This window comes from Parasteatoda tepidariorum, chromosome 1 (genome assembly GCF_982258835.1).
Source record: "Parasteatoda tepidariorum strain Cologne lab strain chromosome 1, Ptep-v5.0, whole genome shotgun sequence".
NCBI classification, from domain to species: domain Eukaryota; kingdom Metazoa; phylum Arthropoda; class Arachnida; order Araneae; family Theridiidae; genus Parasteatoda; species Parasteatoda tepidariorum.
The window spans coordinates 90,812,148-90,834,854 of NC_141755.1; the positions used below are offsets into that span (position 1 = coordinate 90,812,148).

Here is a 22,707-nt window from a genome sequence, read left to right on the forward strand (position 1 = left end):
CGGTAGAAGATTCCTCATGTAGTAAACAGTGACTGATGCACGCTAAATCTGTAGAGTCGCAAAATTCTCCATGTTCCCATAACAAATCAGGAGTTTCCTTGTCTTCTGGATGGGTTCAAAATTACAAGGCTACGGAGTTGAGCATTAGTAGTCGTAAACCCAAAAATTGGGTCAGCTGTTCAACGACGGATATAAAAAATTAAAAAAAGAAATGACCGAAAAGAGAAGTTCAACCCTATATTAAAGAAATACAAAGCTGCTGAATTTTATTAAGATACGGATATCGTGTCGCATAGAAGGCATATGTATATTTCAAACAATAGAGTGACGCTATTCGGAATAAGTTGTAAACACAGAAACTGCCACTGACCCCTAAGGAGATTCTACTTACAGATACCATGTTGGAATAAATAAATAAAATATACTCAGAAAGACACGCTTCTAGATTTTATCTTAATTGTGACGTCTTTTATCCGATAAATTGAAACTTTTTATCTGATTTTACGTAAGGTTTTGTGCCTGATTCCATAACTAATGATGTAATCTGCTCAGATATTCCAGCATACTTCAGATTAGTCACTGGAATCATTAAGATTGCATATCAGTATGAGAAACTACACTTATTAGATCAAAAGTTATTAGGTTGCTCTATTTTACGCTCAATACAATTTTAGATTAGTCCCTGGAATCCTTAAGATTGCATATTAGTATGAGAAACTACACTTATTAGATCAAAAGTTATTAAGTTGCTCAATTTCACTCTCAATACAATTTTAGATTAGTCCCTGGAATCATTATGATTGCTTATCAGTATGCAAAACTACACTTATTAGATCAAAAGTTATTAGGTTTATCTATTTTACACTCCATACAATTTTTGCAGAAAATACTTAAGTTATGCAAGAATCTAGAAATAAACAAAGCATTTTAAAATTAATATCGGATTATTTTGATTATTGAGTTTAATGTCACAATAGCCAACTCAGAAGGCAAGGATACTCCTGTATCAATTATTGCTCCCAACAATCGAGTTTATTTTTCAAAGGTTTTATATTTATGTTTTTATGTTTTTTTCTTAAAAAAAACTGTCTTTCACACATTTCAACATTTAATTTCAATCTGAGAAATTGAATTATATTTGCATGTACTAATGCATTTCTTTATAACATACTTCCAATGTGATAGTTATTTATGAATTAACCTTTACCCCTTATCCAAAATTCGTATTCTCTTGTCAGTCTTGTTAAACAAATGCAATTGTCTTTATTTTAATCTGAAGCATAATAATCCCCTCAAGAATTAGACTGAATAAAAATATCTGAGTTGCGAACAGTTCAATTTGCGCAGATAGAGAGGACTGAAATTGTTTCGCTGTTTAAAAAATGATTGATGAATCCCACGTGACGTGTTTCAACAGAAACCATTTCATACGAAAAAGTTCTTTTTCAGCAGAAAACGAGTTGTAAAAAATAACTTTATTTCCTGGAAACACAATTTTCCTTGTTTCTTTCAAAATTATCTTAATATATTTGAGCTAGAGCATTTGAGTACATATTTTTTTTATTCAAATTGTTTTGAGATCTCTCGAAAGAAACTGTTTTAAAATCTATTAAGTTTGGGAAAAAGTGAAACAATAAACATAAAAATTTCTATCGATAAACTGAGAAAAAAGTATTGTAAAACTACCAAAGTATGATAAAACTATTTCTGTGTTTCCGGCTCTGTGGAAATACCAAAAAACTCGATGATTTTTACCTATGCGCTTTGATAAAATTAACTATTATATGTGGTTTTATAATATGTGTCAAAATTTAGTAAATATGGTGAAGGTTATTAATTTTATTATGATATCTTTGATCATGGCATAAAAGCTATTTATTGAATTTGCTGATTAGTTTAGTTTATAGATAAGTTGTTACTTCTGGCAAACTCTTCTAATATACAAATTTTAACTTCTGGCAAACTCTTCCAATATAGTTTATTCTTATCTCGCCCCGCCCTATTTTAGGGCATACGAGAGTTGATAAATACACAAATGATACATTAAAAATACGTAAATCTCTAAAAGTTACATCAACAGTGAATATAAAAATCTGAATATCTAAAATAATGTTCAGTACAATTCTATAAAACAAGTTAAAACCAAATAAAATAATAAAGTAGTAAAAAGATTAAAAAAAAAAAAAAAACACAAAATCACCCAAAAACCAATAAATGTTAAAACTTTGCAGGAACATGCAAAACAGTGATAAAATATAGAAGTTAAAATTCGATAAAGAGGTTAAAAAACAGAACAAGTTAAGAATCAAAACAATCAGTTAAAAGTTGATAAAAACAATGCTTGTTAAATTAAAAATTTATAAAAACAATACAAGTTAAAACGTAGAGAAGTTTAAAATGAAATTAGATAGATACACAAGACACCAGCAATAGTGTTCGCAGGCTCCGAGCATTGTTAAATGTGGTTCAGAGTGTCCTCCAATGTTACCTTTATAATTTGTTTAATTATGTTTCTACAGACCAACTTAGCAAAGCATTGGTGCAAATTTTGTCCTGCAAAATGGTTTCCACGGAGTGTCTGGAAATGTGGGCAGTTCAAGATCAAGTGTTAGATTGTCTGATTGTCCCCACAGTAGGTACAATTTGGGTTTTTATTGAAAAGTCTATTTTGGTATTCTCCAAACACCCCGTGTCCAGTAAGTAATTGGTTTAGGTAAAAGTTGGCCTGTAGTCGTTTGGTGGAAGGGTCTTTAAAAAAAATATAGGTTTGTCGACCTCTCTCGGAGCTCTGCCATTCTGTTTTCCATCTATTTAGGTGACTTGATGATTGTTTTGATCTGGGCCTTGGAACTTGGGACCTCTAAATTGATTTGGCTGAGACTGACGGTTTCCTTGGCTGCCTGATCCGCCTCCTCGTTGCCTAGGATGCCAATGTGCGCCCTGACCCAGTTACATGTGATGTTTGGTCTCCATAGTTGTTTAGTATTTTCTGTCTCTTTGTTATTTGGAGTTGGGTCACTTAGGGCTTGCAACGATGAGAACGAATCAGTGAAAAGAGTGGCGTCCGGGTAGTCATTTTTAGCCAGCCAATCAAATGCACTTTTAATTGCCATCAGCTCAGCCATAAAAATACTGCAATTGTTGGAGAGTCTAATGGAGTCCGCTTTAATGATTATCCCATTTCTCTTGATGATAATTCCATAACCGATCTTGTGCTTTATCCTACTTCCATTATCGGTCTCTTCGGCGAACTCCACTCTTGAACCATCCGTGAAAATTTCCAACCCCTCATTAGTGGGGAGTGACCTACCCCAAGGCACCGAAACAAACTTTGAGGGGTGTTTCCTTACTGGTCGTTGTTCCAGTGCAATCGAGTCCAGAGAGTGGCCCAAAACTATTTCCAAGTCAGCCAACCCCCAGCCCCAGGTCAATCTTTTTGTGCTGATATCTTCAAGAATCTTTAAGTGAATAGGTATCACTCCCGCCAGTATCTGGAGGGCCTCCGTACTTGTAGTAGAGTAGGCTTTTGTTATGGTAATCAAGGAGGATCTCTGAATGGATTTAAGCTTGTCATTGATTTTTGTATTATTGCGATACCAGACACTGGCGGCGTAGAGTATAATTCTTTCGGTCGCCCTGAGGTAGATGATTTTTAAGATCGATGGTTTGAGGCCCCAAGTGGCCCTGGCCACCCGTCTGATGAGGTTGTTAAAATTGTTCACTCTCTCTTTGATCTGATTTAAATGGGGTATCCAGGTCAGGCCCGGGTCGAAACTCTTCCAATATATAAATTTTAACTTTTGGCAAAATCTTCTAATATATAAATTTAAACTTCTGACAAACTGTTCTAATATATACATTTTAACTTCTGGCAAACCTTTACCAGATAAATGAAAAAGTTCATACCATATTAATGAATTAAATTCTTTACCATATAAATGAGTGGTTTAAGTATCATCATTCAGTTTTATTTGTCCGAATTATAGTTATTTTCAGCAAAAATGTCATTACCTGCAGAATACTAAACTTACTAGAATTATACCATATATACCAGAATATATACATGGGGAGAGTAGATATCGACAATGTCAACCTTCATCTTTGAAAAGGTACCCCAACATAGTCTTATATACTAAGGAATTGGAATTGTATTTTTGAAGTGGTAGATACCCTACAGTAATCCTCCACCAGAATTTTATCTGTGATAGAATTCGATGAATGGGATACCACTAGTTGATTCATTGCTGTTTTGTGAGATGCCGGGAGAGCTGTATTTAGATCCCAGTACTTTTTTTGAGTTCTGATCATGAAAGCTGTATTAAGTTCACGATCGTGGTAGCTCCCGTGTTGCTCTTAGCAGTCGAGTGTATATGTTGTACGTTGTATGTGATCGAGACTGAGAAAAAACAGCGTGAGGAGGACAATATCGCAGTCAGAACTAGCAAGTCAGCTTTTCAATGTGGACCATCGATCGAAGTGGGGCTGTTCAAATCTAAGTGGGTGTTATTGTTAAGATAGGTCTGTTCAATTCGAAGTGGGAGTTTCCGTCAAGGTAGGCATGTTCGCATCACGTGCGGGCCACCAATATACCAATGTGGGGAGCGCAGATATCGACAATGTCAACCTTTATCTATGAAAAAGTACCCCAACATAAAATCGAGTTAACATGTCTTATTTGCAAGAGAATTGGAATTGTATTTTTATATATATATATATATATATATATATATATATATATATATATATATATATATATATATATATATATATATATTTATTAAAGTGATTAAGTAAATATTATTGTAAAAATTACTGTTTATCAGATTTTTTGTTCCATTAAGTTTCCCGTTAATAATAGGTTTAACGGTAAAAATTAACAGACTTTTACTCTAATTCAGTCAGTACTTTTTACTCTAATATTTTCCGGAATATTTTTTATAGTCTATACAACACATAAATGTATAAGCGCGTAAGCTAAATTGTTCTTCTCTTGCGTGACATAATATACTAGCAGTCGAAAAAGTTCATTTCAAGATGATGAGATCTTTGCGTAAAAAGTGTTCGATAAATGGAACTATTAAATACATGAGTCGCATCCACATCTCGATGATCGTTCAAACATCCGTGACTGAACACCCTATTAAGGCTCTTTTTAAAAGCCATAAATAGAAAGCTATTTTCTTTCTCCTCTCCTAACCAAACACTTGAAATGAATCTATAAATAATAGATCGAATATTACTTTTAACAAAGATTTCTTTAATATATATATTTTCAAGAAACAAAATACAACAAATTCAAGGGCTCTTTAATAGCGTCACATTGATAATGTAAAATCAATTAAAAGCATTCATTGCATGTGATAAGAAAAAGGGCGTTGTTGCCTATCAGATTTATTATGTGGTAATACATAGAATTAGAGAAACGCAAAGCTGTGAGTATATGGGCGTTTCCTGCTTGTTTCCTTTTTGTTGTTTAGAAAGTTAATACTTATGCTTCGTGAATGCTTATTTTTGAAAACGTCTGAAAGCATAATTATTAAAGACAATTTTCTTATTAGGGCTTGCAAAGAATTGCTTTTACGCCCTTGCATGATACTTAAAAGTAAAGTTTTAAGCGAAAATTGTTTTTAGGAACATGCACATGTATCATCATGATATAGTTGAATATATATATATATATATATATATATATATATATATATATATATATATATTCAAAATGAAGTTAAAACAAAGGAAAATTACAGACATATGAAAAAAAGGGGGGGGGGAGAAAAATAATAATAAAAAAAAATAACAAACAACTGGGAAAAAAAGGATAAAATTTTTTAAAAAATCCGGAAAATAATAGATATAATCTTTTCATCAGCTCACACGAAAAAATCGTGTGACATACCTGCCAACTTTCACTCTTTCCGAGAATGAATTTTCAGAGTGGTTGTAAAACAATAAATGAAAAACAATCTGACTCAAAAATATATTTATATTTTGATCCCGTTGAAATTCGCTTGCGCAAGGATTATTATGCTTTCATATATTTATTATAATTATTTATATGTAGTGGTGGTCAAACTCATTTATAATTATCATTATTATTCAAAAAGCTAATTGGAATAACCTGAGTATTGCTACCTCTTTAAATACGAAAATAAAATCTTCCGGAAAATCTGGAAAAGTTGGCAGGTATGGTGTGAGCTGATGAAAAGATTATATCTTTTATTTTCCGGATTTTTTTAAAAAAATGTATCCTTTTTTTCCCCCCAGTTGTTTGTTATTTTTTTAATTATTATTTTTCTTCCCCCCCTTTTTTTCATATGTCTGTAATTTTCCTTTGTTTTATCTTCATTTTGAACTTATCTAATGAGTTCTGTTTACTTGCAGCTCATGCGCAATAAATGATACTTAATTTTCTTCGTGTTTTTTTTTTATTTATTTATTTTGTTGTATATATATATATATATATATATATATGTATATATATATATATATATATATATATATATATATATATATATATATATATATATATATATATATATATATATATATATATATATATATATATATATATATATATATATATATAAAATAGTTTTGTGGAAAAAAAAGTTTTTACCTATTTATAGGATTTTTATAGCGACTGTTATATATTCGAACAAGTATTACAATATAGTAAAATGATTTATACAGGAATTGTTTTTACATGTTCCAACAAATAGCACGGTATAGTTCAATGATCTACACAGAAATTGTTTTTACATGTTCCAACAAATAGCACGGTATAGTTCAATGATCTACACAGAAATTGTTTTTACATGTTCCAACAAATAGCACGGTATAGTTCAATGATCTACACAGAAATTGTTTTTACATGTTCCAACAAATAGCACGGTATAGTTCAATGATCTACACAGAAATTGTTTTTACATGTTCCAACAAATAGCACGGTATAGTTCAATGATCTACACAGAAATTGTTTTTACATGTTCCAACAAATAGCACGGTATAGTTCAATGATCTACACAGAAATTGTTTTTACATGTTCCAACAAATAGCACGGTATAGTTCAATGATCTACACAGAAATTGTTTTTACATGTTCCAACAAATAGCACGGTATAGTTCAATGATCTACACAGAAATTGTTTTTACATGTTCCAACAAATAGCACGATATAGTTAAATGATTTACACAGAAATTATTTTTACATATTCCAGCAAACACCTCGGTAGGGTTATATGATTTATACAGGAATTGCTTTTGCATATTAGAGAAAATAGCAAATTAGAGTTAAAGGGATACTGGATTTCAAAATACTACTGATTATTTTAAAATATTTGACAAAGTAGCGTGATTAGTTGACGGATTTGTACATAATTGTTTTTATATATTTGACTGAGCGATAGTTAAATAATTTCTACATAATTGCTTTGACTTGTTTGACCCAGTAGATGATGGTTAAAGGATTTATATAAGTTTCATTTTTTATAGTTAATTTTATTTCATGAGGAAATTCTTTATTTATTTACATTCCAACGCTAAATCGATTTTATGCAGAAATGAAAAACGATAGTTGTTTGATGCCGTTGGTTGAATGCCAAGTTTAATGGTTAAAGTACCTGATTTGTATCAATCTTTAAAATTAAAAGGAATTATCCATTTAAGTTTGATGCATTATGTTATAAGTTTTTTCTGACTAAACGAAGCAAAAATAAGAGCAAAATGTAGAAAGATAATTAGTGTTTCTCTTAGAACGGTGGGTGAGAGATGTCCTGATGTGTTTAGTTGAGATTTCTGTACACTAAAACTATTTTGTATTCTAATTGCAAAAACGTTTTGCATGGTTTGGCTTCGGAAGAACTATTTATTAAATCCATTTTATTAAAGTGAAAGTTTAAGTGCATATTTTAACGAATGTCTTTTGCATTTTAATTTCGGCAGATTAGTGGGATGACATTTTTAATTCCATTAGTTCTTAAAAAGTTTTTTTTAATGCTACATAATTTATTTAGTTTGCAAGAAAGTATTTATTAATCTTTCATGATCACTTAAAAAAATCAAAATTAATTCAGATACATTTAATTTTTTTTTCTAATTTGTAATGTATTTCAGGAAAAGCTGCTATATTTTTGTTGACATTTTCCTCAAATGATTAGTGTTAAAGAGAGCTGATATTTGCTTTGTTTATCAGCATTTAATTTTTCTTTAAAGAAACACGTAATTTCTTTTTTTTCTATCATTTATTTCAAATAAACTATCAAATTTTTAACCTAAAACAAAATGTTGAAATAAAGTAACTAAAACGATACATTAAAAACTCCATTTATGGAGTTTTCGATATACATTTTTGTTTTTAAAATTATCATAAAAATAGTATTCAAAACTGCAGCATTAAGCAAAATATGAGGAAAATAGAATGAATAGTATAAAATATAAAATGAATAGTACATACAAGGAAAAAGAAATAAAAGCAAAAAGAGATAAAAGCAGAAAAAGATTCAAAAATGCTGTCTCATTTAGAAAGAAAAAATTCATGAAAAGATCTCTCATTTTAGAACAAACTTTTTTTCATAGCTTTATAGGTATCGCAATACTACTTTTTTCAATAACTAGGAGTCTTTGTTCATCATCTCAAAAGTCAATATTTTTCATAAAGTAAAGAACATATTTTTAACGAACTATACAATCATTCTAGTTTTATGTACGGACATTTTGTCACTATGTGCTAATAGTAATGAAATGAACGATTTCCTAGATTTAAAAAAAATAATCACCTGTACTTAAAAATTAAATAATTAAATAAAATCACCTGTACTAAAATTAAAAATTAAACAAAATTAACCTAAAAAATAGAAATTGAGCGATTCAATAAAAAGAAGTAAATGAGAAGGAGCTTAAACGTGAACGAAACTTATAATAGTTTAAACCTGTACTTAAAATTAAATAATTAAGTAAAATCACCTGTACTAAAATTAAAAATTAAATAAAATTAACCTAAAAAATAGAAATTGAGTGATTCAATTAAAAGAAGTAAATGAGAAGTAGCTTTAACGTGAACGAGACTTATAATAGTTTAAGCCTGTACTTAAAATTAAATAATTAAATAAAATCACCTGTACTAAAATTAAAAATTAAATAAAATTAACCTAAAAAAATAGAAATTGAGGGATTTAATAAAAAGAAGTAAATGAGAAGTAGCTTTAACGTGAACGAGACTTATAATAGTTTAAGCCTGTACTTAAAATTAAATAATTAAATAAAATCACCTGTACTAAAATTAAAAATTAAATAAAATTAACCTAAAAAAATGGAAATTGAATGATTCAATTAAAAGAAGTAAATGAGAAGTAGCTTTAACGTGAACGAGACTTATAATAGTTTAAACAGGGGATGGTATTTCTATCTCGCGTTAAGAATTTTATTTTTAAAACTTTCAAGATAATATGTAATATTTATAATAATTGGCATTGGATATGGGATAATTGGCAACCCCTCTTTTTCTCAAATTTTGTGTTGATTTTGACATCAGCTAAAGCACGAGCTTATAAGGAAATAATAACTTTTTCTGCAACAATGCATACAATAACATACAATCTATAACAGCGATCAGTAGTCAAGAAAAAGTGAGAAATTACGCGTAAAAAGCTCTTAGAATTAAAACAACTTTCAAACAAATTGAAAGTTGCATAATAATATCATAAAAATAATAATATCAGGAAATATATGGCTCTTTCAATTTTATTTCACGTCAAATTTTATTTCTGCAATAGCATTTCTGCTGGGCAGTAGAGTGACCCGAATGATATTTTTTTACTGCAATTCTAACAGTTAATAATTCTCGAACTAATTATCGAATGCCAATTTTTTTATCGCATGGTCCTCCCTTTACATTTTTTTACCTATATTCATAATTTTAGATTTCTAAGTCCAATAGTTTCAGCGCAGCAAAACAAAATGTAATGTAATCAAATGTAACGTAAACAAAATGTAACACCCAAAACAGCGGCGACAGGGGTTACGTTAACATTACGTAACGGCTTATGTTTTTTTTTAATATATAGCGATATTAATGTACAATGATTATACAAGAAGTTCTTAAAACACCTTTCAATACTTAATATTTTTTCTACGTATTTTTGTGCCTGTAACTAAGGAATGTTGTAATTAAAATTTTGGCCACTTTCCAAATAATTAGAATGCTTAAATTTTGTCTGTATCTTTTAGGTTGTTGACAGCTGAAGTTTCATAGTTTTTTGACCAATGCAATGAATTTATCTTCATTTTATTACAAATTAAAATTCCGACCACTTAATGATTAACTACAGCACTTAAATATTCACTGTTGGATAACAATACAAGTTTCTAACAATTTCTGACTTCGACAAGAGGAATTTATTGAAATGTTATTGTGAAAGGTAATTTAGAATAACAGAATTTTAAATAACTTTGTGTTCTGGTGCTTCTAAATTGTAATTATTATTATACGAGGAAATAATAAAATCTAACATTGGGGATAAATAATATGTTATCAACCTTTTTGCAATTGAAAAAAGAAATCGTATATTTTTATCTCTTTGTTTGTTTTTCATACAGTCAAGTAAATTTAGGAATAAACATGCTGGACATTTATTGTTCTAAAGAGATGCTGCTGTCACTTTCACTTCATTGAGATGCAAATAGAATATAATAAAACGCCTCGCAAAGGAACTCTATCGTAACTACTTGTCAACTTCACGTCACCCGCCAATCAGACTCCTCGCCTTTTGTGAAAGACTTAGGAGAATGATAATTGGACAATTGATTGATCTAACTGTGTGGAGTTTACATAATATTGCATATTCTCTAAGGCTCTCACGCAATATGTATCGCCAAATGGCGGCAAACAAAAGCCAAGGAAATTTGTCTAAGGTATTAATTAGATTGGTAAGTATAGGTTTTTCGAATGACTTTTGTTTAAAGTGATAAACATGACAATTTTAAATGCATGGTGTTCTCAAAACAATGCCCTTACTATAGCATTGAGATTTGAATTAACTACCTCATAGGAAGTTATCTAAAAGGTATGCATCAGGACGTGAAAATTAATTTAAATTTTCATAAAATGTATTGCAATTTGCATTGAAATGCAGCAGGTTATGCATATTAAGTTGAATTAATAATCTAATGGCTTAATGTATTAAAAGTACGCTAAGAAAAACGCACCTTATACACATAATTGAACGAAAATTGATAACATGATTTATATCTTAAAATGTATTGAAAGTATTTTCTTAAAGACATTAGAGTATGCATATTAACCAGAATTGATAATATAATTCATATCTTGAAATGCATTGAAAGATTGCTAAAAGATATGCAATTAAGCGGCATGTAAATTAATTTGAATTAATAATTTAATATTGAAGTGTATTAAAAGTATGCTAGGAAAAATGCTCCTTGGGCATGTATAACAGAGATGCCAACTTGCTCCGGACAGCAAATATATATTTTAAAGTGGTAGTTTATAAATTGTGATTCTTGGTTTAATAAATTCAATTTAGTAGATTTTTATCCACCTCTATTTCTAAATAATTTGTACGCTTATATAATTCACCTCTTTATAGTACTTATGTCATGCTATATCTTTTAAAAAGCAAGCAAAAATAGTAAAATATTTGCAAAATTAACTTTGTAGTTATCTACCGTTTTACTAATTATTTTGGCTTGTCCGGAGCAGTTGGCATCTCTGGTATAATCGAAATTGAATTTATAACATAATTCAGATCGTAAAATGTATTGAAAGTATGCTAAAAGAAAGGCACAAGGACATGCAAATTAAGTTCAATTAATAAACTAATAACTGAATGAATTAAAAGTATTCTAAGAGAAATTGTTCTAGGACCGGCATATTAATTAGAATTAATAACTTAATTCCTATTTCAAAATGTGAGGAGGACGATTCTTTTGATTGAAATGGTTATTGCAAAGGACCAGGACCAAAGATCGAAAGTCACAACAAAAAGATGGTATCTATTCATCGTAAGAAGTTGATTGGCATTCTTTAGAGATCATTTCAACGAAGGGCTAAGATGCTATATTTTCTTTAAGAAAATCATCATTGGCGTCATGCTTTTCCCCATTCACCGTAGCTTCTTCAATCTTATTTTGGTCTTAGTTTATATGTCATTCCAGTTTTAATTAAAAGTTTGTACCATGATTTGGCCTTCAATAAACTTCTCAGGATTGACAGACAGTTAGTTATCTCACCAGTATTTAATGAACTGTTCGTTTAATATAAAGGTCTATTCGAAAACTTTCTTTAAAATTTTTATTTAGAACAAGCATTTTTCTTAATTAATTCTTGAAGGAAGAAAATATGTTTTTCTTAGATTATAAATAACAACCTGCTTAAGATTACTTGCTAAGTTTTCCAATAAAAAAATTCTAACAATTCAACTAAATTTAATGGGTATTATTCCAAACTTTCACTGTAAAAAATAATAAATAAAAATAAAACTGTAGTATTACTCGAAGTAACTTACGAATTAGTAAATAAGCTATATTTGATGCTCCATTATTAGTATTAATGTCTGTTTTCTGAAGCGTCTACGGTCCCTAAAGGTTCCTTCAAGCTGCGAGCTTGTTTAATAGTTAGCATAGTTAAACATATTTTAAGTGAATATCTCAAACAAGGATGGATATATTAACTGCGTCGTTTTGCGAGCAATTCTATACAGGAATTTACGATGTTTTCTTGTTGCAAATTATTGTTATTGTAGCAAATTATTCTTTTTGGAATAGTTTAGAGTTCACATTTTTAGAACAATCATTCCTTCTTCCGGAAGTTGTAATTAAATAAAAATTAATGTAATATAAATAATAGAAAAACACTAACTAAATATTATTAATTTGCTCGCATTTTACAAGCCTCTAATAGAATTGCTTGTTTCGGATCAACTAGAGAATCACAAACTTCAAGCAACCTGTTAGCTTACGAAATTGCCTGTTTCTATGGAAAATTGGTAAAAGTTAATGATAATGCTTGTTTTAGTGAAGTTTTAGCGTTTTGAGTAAAACAAAGATGACAGTTTTATGCTTATCTTGAAGAATGTAAGATTCAACGAGCATGTATTATGGAAGTACTTTTTTTTAAATCCCTGAAATTGAAGAACATATCCAAGTACTAGATTTGATTCAATAACGTTCATATACATATGATTTTAAACCCAACCTTAAAGACAGCGGGCCTCTTGAAGGAAGTATAGTATCAAACTCAAATTTATAAGACTTGGTGTATTAGTATAGCAAAGGCTGAAAACCCCCAAAAAATCGTGGTTATATTTAGCAATGAATTACACTGAGTCGCAATTTTTCTGTTGAATTTATACAAATTCTTGATCATGTCTAATTCGATTGTGGAAATTTTAAATATGATATTAGTTTTGCTTTTAACGCAACAGATTTAAAAAGTGGAGTTAGGGCACATTATCGGGATTAAAATTGCATAGGATGCCATACCCAGAAATGCCATTGTACGCGGTTAGGGATGGTTCCTTATTATAACTTGATTAGAAGCACGCAAATAAACATTTCAGAAGATGTATGTGGCACATCACCAGAAGAGGCACATCACCAGGATTAAATGACGTGGGCAGATGTGCCCTTACTCCCTTAGAAGTGCGTTGCAACAGGTACATGAACAGCCGTGATGGCTTAGGGGATAGAGCGTTCGCCTTCCAATTAGGTGAACCGAGTTTGAATCCCAGCTATGATTGGTCGATACCAATTCCAAATCCGGCTTGCACCGACTACACTGCTGACGGACGTAAAATACCCTCAGTGATTAACGGATCATTGGTTAGAGTCCCCTAGCCGTCAGGTTAACCGTGGGGGTTTTCTTGGTTTTCCTCTCCATGACACGCAAATGCGGGTTAGCTCCATCAAAAAGTCCACCACGAATTCAATTTCTCCCAATAATTGATCCAGGAGTTCCCTTGTCTTCTGTATTGGGTTCAAAATTGCAAGGCTACGGAGTTGAACATTAGTAGTCGTAAACCCAAGAAATCAGGTTGGCTGTTCAACGACGGTTATAAAATAAGATAAAAAAAAGTTATACAATCCCCTGTTATATACGTTTTCAAACTTGTACATTTCCACAAAAAATAGACTAAAAATGTCATTTACTGTAGCTTCTAGTAAGAAATCGATTGCGGATTTGAAATAAGCGATACGAATGTATACAAGATTTGGTGAAATATCTAATACGATGGAGAAAAACAATTTCCTGGTGTTATCTTTAATGTGTTTATCACAAGGAGTAATTTATATTAGCATTGTGGTTCAGTCACCGTTTTCCACACGTTGCGCTATTTTTGGTTTTCTACCTGAGCGAATTGAGTTTTCTGCTATTACGCCTCAGTGTTTCATAATCCACTCCAAATGCTGTTGAAATTTCAGAACGAAAAAAGAACTCGCGTATTTGGGAGGTGTGTTGTAAACAGGGTGATTAATTTCATCATTTATCTACTAAGCGCATGCTCTAGTACTGTCTTAATATTGTCACTACAAATGCATTTCTGATAGTCATTAACAGCCTAATGCTACTTCTGCAAGCAGTGAATTTAAATTTACGTTCACGAAATTTAATGAACATGGATCAATTTAAGAGGTTCAATTTTAGAAGTTAAATTACACTCGTTAATATGGTTCAGGTTACCGATACTGTAGTTCAAAATTGCACCAATGCTTCAAAGAATATACATGTTACTTAATTGTAATAACTGCAATTTTAATCAAAGGCAGACAGAGCAAGTCTGTCTAATTTTCAGCAAAATTATGCGAAATAGAAATCTTGTAGAAATTGTGCAGTTTATTTATTTATTTTTTATTTTTTTGTAACCGTCATAGAACAGCTTACTCAATTTCGAGTTTACGACTGTTAATGTTCAACACCATCGGCTTGTAATTTTGATCCTAATCCAGAAGACAAGGAAACTCCAAGATCGCATTGAGAGAAATTTGCCTTAGCGGAGGAATTTTCGATGGAACTAATCCACATTTGTGTTACACGGAGAGAAAAACCACTGAAACCCCTCATGGTTAGTCTGACGGCAAAAGGACTCTAACCCATGATCCGTCTACCACTGAGGATATTTTTAGGTCAGCACTGTGGTCGGTACGAACTGGGTGCGGAATGCGTATAGACCAAACATCGATGGGATTCGTACCCGGATCACCTCATTATTCCCTGAGCCACTACAACTTAGTTGGTTTATTTTGTCATAAACTGTGCAATTTCTGGAAGATTACAGAGTACAATTTTCACAAGACTTCTATTTTACAAATTTTATTGAAGTTGCGGAAGCCTTGCTTTATCTGCCTTCAATCAAATCTTCAAAACTCTACTATCAAAATTGCTACAATTGCAAATAAGTAACTTACTTATTCTTTGAAAAATTAGTGCAATGTAGAATTATAATGTAAGTAACCTTAACTGTATTACCGTGCATGACTTAATATAGTCTTAAATTGAACCATGTTTATGTTCAATTCATTAAATGCGAGCAGCAGTGGCTTAGGACATAGAGCGCTCGTTTCTCAATGAGATGCTCCAGGTTCGATCCAGCGTCGGCTGGTTTATTCGAATTCTGCTTTGTACCAACTACAGTGCTAACCGTACCAACTACAGTGCTGACATAAAATACTCTCAGTAGTAGATGGATCATAGGTTAGAATCTCCTTGTTGTCAGGCTAACCGCAGTAGGTCTTCGTGGATTTACTCTCCAATGTAACGCAAGTGCGGGTTAGTTCCATCAAAACGTTCTCCACAAAGGCATATTTCTCCCTATACTTAATTTAGGATTTCCCTTGTCTTCTAGATTGGGTTCAAACCCAATCTAGAATACAGGGTGTTTATAAAGTACCGGACCCATTTTGATGTTTAATAACCTGGCGTGCTAACCACGTTACCTGGCGTGAAATTGACTATCGACTTGATATTCTCCGTGCGACGAAGGGGTACACGAGGAAGTTCATTGACAAGGGTCATGAAACTTTTTGAGTCTATCTAACCATTTATGTTATTAATTTTAATCAATCTTTATTATTTTATGAGTTATTATAGATCAAAATGGGTTCGGGACTTTATAAACATCCTGTATATTGGTAGATGCTCGCTGATTGGTTGTCGTAAATTCAAAACTGGAGCGGCTGCTCTATAACGGTTATAAAATTAAAATAAAATAAATAAATAAGTGTTCTATTGCAACTGAGTTTGATTTTAATGATAAAAATTAATATAATTTAAAAAAAAAATATTTATGCTTCTGTTTTGTGGCTTGTGTATTGATTCGAAATATATTAGGAGAAATTTTCACTTATCTCCTAATGCCTTTACAATAAATATGACTGATGGCGCACTCGTGAAATAAATTCTTTCTAGTAATAGAACTTCTCGTACCATTTATAAACCGAACGCCATAGAATTCTGAAGATTTTTCTTGTCTTAATCATGTCTGGAAATGTTTTTAGAAAAAATATGTTCGCGGACTGAACTTGGAAGAATTTTCAATGCTCAAGAACATATTCTTTTGCGCCAACTCTTATATATCAAACTAATGCCAACTTTATATTTTTTGTTTGAGGAATGAAAAATTTTAAAATGCTATTTTTGTCTTGAACTTTTATTGCTCATAAATCAGTTAACTTTTTTATTCTTTTTGTAAAAGCTTGCAGAAGAAAAATAATGCAATTATTTTCAATTCCACTTTTATTATTCGCAATTATCTTTATTTTAAAGCTTCTTAATCTGAAATTAAAAAAAAAATTTCTAGTTTTCCAATAAAAGCTAAATGACAAGCAGTTCTTCCTTTTTGAATTTTACTAATTGAGAGAAAACATTTTTACACTTGTTCTCTTTTCTTTAAGATAAATCTTTTAAACTTTGATTTAATTTTATTAATTCCTTTTTAAATTTCTTTTAATGTAATTTTTTAATCCATAGTGAATCCACGTAAAGGCCGGTTTAATATTTTTATATAAAATTCTTATCCACAAAATGAAATTAAAAATTAAAATTGAAAAACCGCACTGATAAAGGAATATAAATTAAGGTGAGTAGAAATAAAAACGATATCAAAATTTGACTAATAACGGTTGTGTAAGTTGTGTTTTTACTGTTGATGGTTTGTAGTCAACAGTTTTGGAAAGGCTATCTGCTTTACTACAGCTATCTACTTTAGTGGTTCTCAACATTGGCAACGGTAAACTATAACGAGGATACACTTATCCTTTTGACGCAGAAATTTTTATGAAACATATTTTTTTTTTTTACTTTTTCCATTATTTTTTATTAATTTGGATCAAAATCAGCGAAAAATATTATATTCAGCTTTTAATACTTTTTGATTATTAAATGCAGCATGGAACACAAGTGTCTTCTCCTACGTTACAGATAGAATCTTCCAAACATGACTGGCTCCCTTTTAATTAATAATTTTTCAAATTTGCACTTATTTTCCGTTATTTAGATCTAACAAAAAAGCTATTAGTTATTGAAAAATTATGTTATTGATTATGAAGCTATGGAGTGTTAGTTATGAAGTTATTATTAGTAATGAAGTTATTAAAAAAATCAATTCTAGATAAATTTTTGAAAATGAATAAGAAAATATTTTTTTAAATTACTTTATTTTATTTCATATTTTAGTATAAATAGAATTCCGATAATTTACCAGATTTTTTTAAACAACCATTGGACTGTTTTTTATAATTTAAATATACTAAAATATAGAAGATACCAAAATATATTAAAATATACCAAAATATATGAAGAGTAATGTGTAATGATTAAGTGAAATTTTAATTCTAGCATTTCAAGCATACTTCGTTCATTAACCCACCAGTGTGTTCAGCATGAGAATGGGAAACTATATCAGTAATATCTGTAGTTTTCTTTATCTTATCTTTCAGCATGGATTATCTTCGCAAATGAATATCCTCTACACCTATTTTTAAAATTCTTATTAAAAAGAGTATGAACTTACAATTTTGAGTGTTATTTTTTCTTTTTTAAGTTCAGAATGTCTAAAACTGAACTTGGCATTGACGATTAACCAGAAACTGTGCAATAGGTACTGTGCAAATCGGGTACTTATAAGGATTTTGTCTAGAAAAATATACAAATTAGTAAGAAAATACTAGAACTGATTTCTATAATCGCAGAACAACTACTCATTTTCCAAAAAATTTGCCTGCCTATAAGATAAAAAAGATTGGAATCTTTGTGCGTCTTTTTGTTGAGTAGATGCGAAAGATTGATTGAAAAATGTGTCTCTTTACAAATGTCATCAGCATTTTGCAATGAGTCAGGCTAAATACAAAAAGACTTCAGTACCTTCTATTCTGTCTGATCTATTTTAGCCTTACTTTACTCAGTTGATATGTCTTCAGGCTGATAGGAAATGTGATAAAAATTACTCCGACTGACTTTGCTTAGCTTTATTGAAATAAATCTTTCATAATTTCTATCATTATCTTTCATCTATTTATAAGGAGTCATCGCTACTCCAAACTTATTGAAAACTGAATGAAATGAATCACACTAATTGAGAACTGAATTATGTATTTTTTAATTAACTCGAAGATATCTGCATTGCAATGAGCCTTAATTATGTTAGGCTGAATATGAAATACTGGACATTTTTCAAATTAGCCTGAATCATTGCAAAATAAAGATGACTGTCAGCAGAGGGCTGGATTATTCATTTAGCCAACAACATAGATAGCACTAGGACTTAGTCTTCCAATATGGAAGATCTCTAAATGTTATGCGTTTCGATTGGTGGAGAATCGACTTCACGTTGCAGATATAAGAAAACAATGCTGAATATAACTATACTCTGTTTTACGTTAAAAATCCTTATCCCTATGGAGAGAACCTGTTTGCACGCCAAATGTTTACCAAACTCCCACTTGGAACGTATATCAACATCGCCAACTCTCATTGAAAGAAACCGATGAAATGATAATAAATATTGTCTCTTGTTGTCGAATTTTCTACTACAGTGCAGCAAAAGTAAAAATTCTTTATCTCGCATTTTTTTGTATATGTTACGCACATTGTACGCGATTTGTTACATATTGTACTCACATGTTGGCATATAAGCCGCAATTTTTAAGTGGTTCAATCAAATCCAATGCTCTAACAGCGTCGTATAGTTGTTTCTTTTTCCAGAACTTTCCTTATTTATCGAAATAAGTCGCCAAGTTTAGGGCTCCTTAAGACAATGAAACTATAACCTTTTTTTAAATAATTTTTATTGTATGTATCGGAAAAGATAGGATGAAATAAATTTCTGTCTGACGTGTTTAACTTTTAAAAGATTTTATATAGTTTTGAAAGCACATTTGTATAATTTTATAACGAAATAAAACGGAACTATATACTGTCGCGGATGATTACTTAAATCCTTTACCTCAATGGTTTTTTTCTTAACTAGCAATGGAGTATAGCTTGTTTTGTAATGAAAAGAAAAGGAAATAGTATAAATACTTGTTATAGTCTCTATTAGTGTGCAATTGGGCAGTTTTTTAAACAACTTTTTTCGTTGAAAAACTCCCATTATTTCATTATATTTCCTAATGCTCATAAATTTTTTGCCTCGTAGTTTTTGACACAAATCGCTTGCAGAAACCAAGTTTAATTACCAAAACAGACAAAACGGCAAAAAAAGATTTAGTTTTTTCAAAAGAAAAGCTCTTTAGGAAAAAACTAATAGAATAAGTAAAGATTGTATGAAAAACTTTCTCCCAGATAAGTATAATCATCTATCTTCCTAATAGACTGAATCATAGCTTCATATTTAATAAAAAAAAAGAGATACATAGCTGTTTGAAATTTCACTGATTCGGAAATTTTATAGAATTTCAGTTATTATTATTTTTCCAAGCAAATAGCTTTAAAAAATTCTTCCCATTTTAATGGAATTCTAGAAAGTTATTTTCGAAACCTTTTACGAGGGAAAATAAAAATAAAATGTTTCATTTATTCTTTTTAATATAGAGTGGGATTGTGTTTGTTCAAAAACTGAATTTCTGCAAACTGGGGTATAAACATTTTAGTCGGAAGTACGTAGTAATTGTTAAGTGTTGCTACAGGGCCAAAAATTTTTGAATTAAATGTTAGGTGGGAACACTTTAGATTGTTGGGCATTATTTGCATTAGTGTTTAGTTTTAGAATTTCTGAAAATACGTAGAAGGTTTGGAATACTTTTTTCGGATAATAACAAAACGTTTATTGCATATATTTGTTGAAATAGTTTTTTTTTAAATACATATTCGTAAGATTTCTTTCTCTTACAGAAAATAGAAATGTTTACCTCGTTTTCCTTACATTAATTTATGCTATCAATCATTTTAATTGTTTGATGATTAAGTGAATTTATATTCTTGTTCACGAAACAATTTTAAATTCTTAAAGAAATATTATTTTAATGTTCGGAATAAGACATATTTTAACACACAATCAGCTGAAAAGCTCATAAAATATAGATGTTTGGTGCTTATTTTTAATTAATAGTTCTTCTAATAACCTAATGCAGCGTTCAATATATTGACAACAATTGGCAAAATTTTATTACTTAAAAAGTATAATATTTCAAGATTTTTTCTGTTTCCCTGTCTTTACAAAGCAATTGTCAGAGTTTTTAATTGGTTACCTGCAAGCGATGTCATCATGAGTATCGATCCTGATTGGCTGTTGAAAAGTAGCAATTGTTCTTTCCATTCCATTTCAAGTAAGCTTAGAGCGTCAAATATGAATTCGGCAGGTAATTTCGTAATCGATTGTCATATCGCGCGATAATTTCTTAACTAATGAATTCTTGTAAATTAATGAAATATGTAATTAATTACTCAGCTACAAATGAGCTTTTAATTTTCCTTTATTAACAAAAAGAAGCCGACAATAGGAGAAGCCCAACAGCTGCAAGACGCCATTTTGTTTATAGCTGATATATATATCAGCTGGTGCTGAGGCTATAAGTTTAGTAGATGTGCATTAGTGGTGTTCTTTTTCGCAAGTTGAGGGTATCCCATTACAACGAAGAATTACAAGAAAGGAAATATATTCGATTTAAGTAACCTTTAAGAAAGTTTTATGGCATATTTATTTGAGTCTAGTAGATTTTGTTTCATGACCAAAATAAAATGAAATAGGGTCAGGTGGTTGAAAGTGTTTTATAAAATCAAGTATTTTTTAAAGAGGGCTCTAAAACTAAAACATTAAATTTATTTCACTAAATATTTCGATGCATTTTTAGTATACATTGGATTTATATTGATTAAATATGAGGCATAACTAATTTGTTTTATTGATTTCTCATTCATTCGAAGTTCAAAATACAAAGTTATAGTAATGCATGCATTCAAAAGATTTCATTATTCTTAATAAAAACTTATTATTATAATTTTTTTAAACTTAAAATTACCTTGTGCCAGAATTTCCTTAAATTTTTTAAGAATTTTCGTTTTTTGTTAAATTTTTTAAGAAAATAATTTTTATATCTTTAGTTCGATGGTGTGTTTAATTAAGTTCAGTAAGTTAAATAAAATTCTTTAATCAATCGAGATTTCACATTCCCACGTAGTATCCCGCACACTTCCGTGCGTTATGTCTGCGTATACTTTGTAGAGAACCGAGGTTGTTGAAAAATACCCTACGTTTCGTAGATCTGACGTAAGCTAACTTGTGGGTTGTAATATGATAGTGCAAAATCTCTCAAATGGAATACGTCTTAATTTTTTTTATTTCATCTTTTTATTTACTTGATATGTATGTTATAATTAAATTCTATATCAAGTGAGCTTCTTGCTAAAAAAAATGAACTTGACAATTTACATTAAACTTGATTCGTTTTTTTAACAGAATTAATAAAAATAAAATTTTGATAGCAAAAATAAATAAAGAATTTATTTAATATGGTTTATTTTTGTAGACAAATCCTAATATTCAGGTGTGCAGATGGTGTTTACAATCAACACCCCTCTCAGTATTTCCACCATGGAAATTGCCTTTGTTAAATTTTATCCCATGAAGATTTTTGGAATTAGCGAATAAAGAAGAGTATTAACGAATTAAGGAACTTAGACTAATAAAACATAGTTAAGAATTGAAAACTAAACCAATTCCGTTTCTAAACAAAGATAGCGTTGTGAAACGGAAAAATAAATAAGCAAAGAATCAACGAATAAAGAAGAGTATTAACGAATTAAAGACCTTAGACTAATGAACCATTGTTAAGAATTGAAAACTGAACCAATTTCGTTTCTAAACAAAGATAGCATTGTGAAACTGAGAAATAAATATGCAAAGAATTAGCAAATAAAGAAGAGTATTAACGAATTATAGACATTGTTAAGAATTGAAAACTAAACCAACTTTTTTTCTAAACAAAGATAGCATTGTGAAACTGTGAACTAAATATGCAAAGAATTAGCGAATAAAGAAGAATATTAACGAATTAAAGACCTTAGACTAATAAAACATTGTCAAGAATTGAAAACTAAACCAACTTTTTTGCTAAACATTGTGAAACTGAGAACTAAATATGAAAAGAATTAGCGAATAAAGAAGAATATTAACGAATTAAAGACCTTAGACTAATAAAACATTGTTAAGAATTGAAAACTAAACCAACTTTTTTTCTAAACAAAGATAGCATTGCGAAA

At 30.1% G+C, this 22,707-nt stretch overlaps 4 protein-coding genes across 10 annotated transcripts in view; 1 reads left to right on the forward strand and 3 right to left on the reverse strand.

Moving 5' to 3' along the window:
* Positions 1-22,707, reverse strand: part of LOC107448147 (uncharacterized) — a 170,580-nt gene that overhangs the window by 139,813 nt on the left and 8,060 nt on the right. The window lies entirely within an intron of this gene.
* LOC107448148 (G protein-coupled receptor dmsr-1) overlaps positions 1-22,707 on the forward strand; it is a 430,440-nt gene that overhangs the window by 74,670 nt on the left and 333,063 nt on the right. The window lies entirely within an intron of this gene.
* The window catches only part of LOC147816612 (G protein-coupled receptor dmsr-1-like), a 126,227-nt gene that overhangs the window by 55,573 nt on the left and 47,947 nt on the right, over positions 1-22,707 (reverse strand). The window lies entirely within an intron of this gene.
* LOC147816613 (uncharacterized) lies at positions 2,808-3,860 on the reverse strand. Its single transcript, XM_087157059.1, has one exon. It carries the CDS (start codon positions 3,858-3,860, stop codon positions 2,808-2,810), a length of 1,053 nt encoding a protein of 350 aa, XP_087013185.1.

Bases quoted from the DNA above. Each gene is read 5' to 3' on its own strand.
- LOC147816613 (XM_087157059.1), bottom strand. From the start codon at position 3,860: ATGTATATATTAGAACAGTTTGTCAGAAGTTTAAATTTATATATTAGA.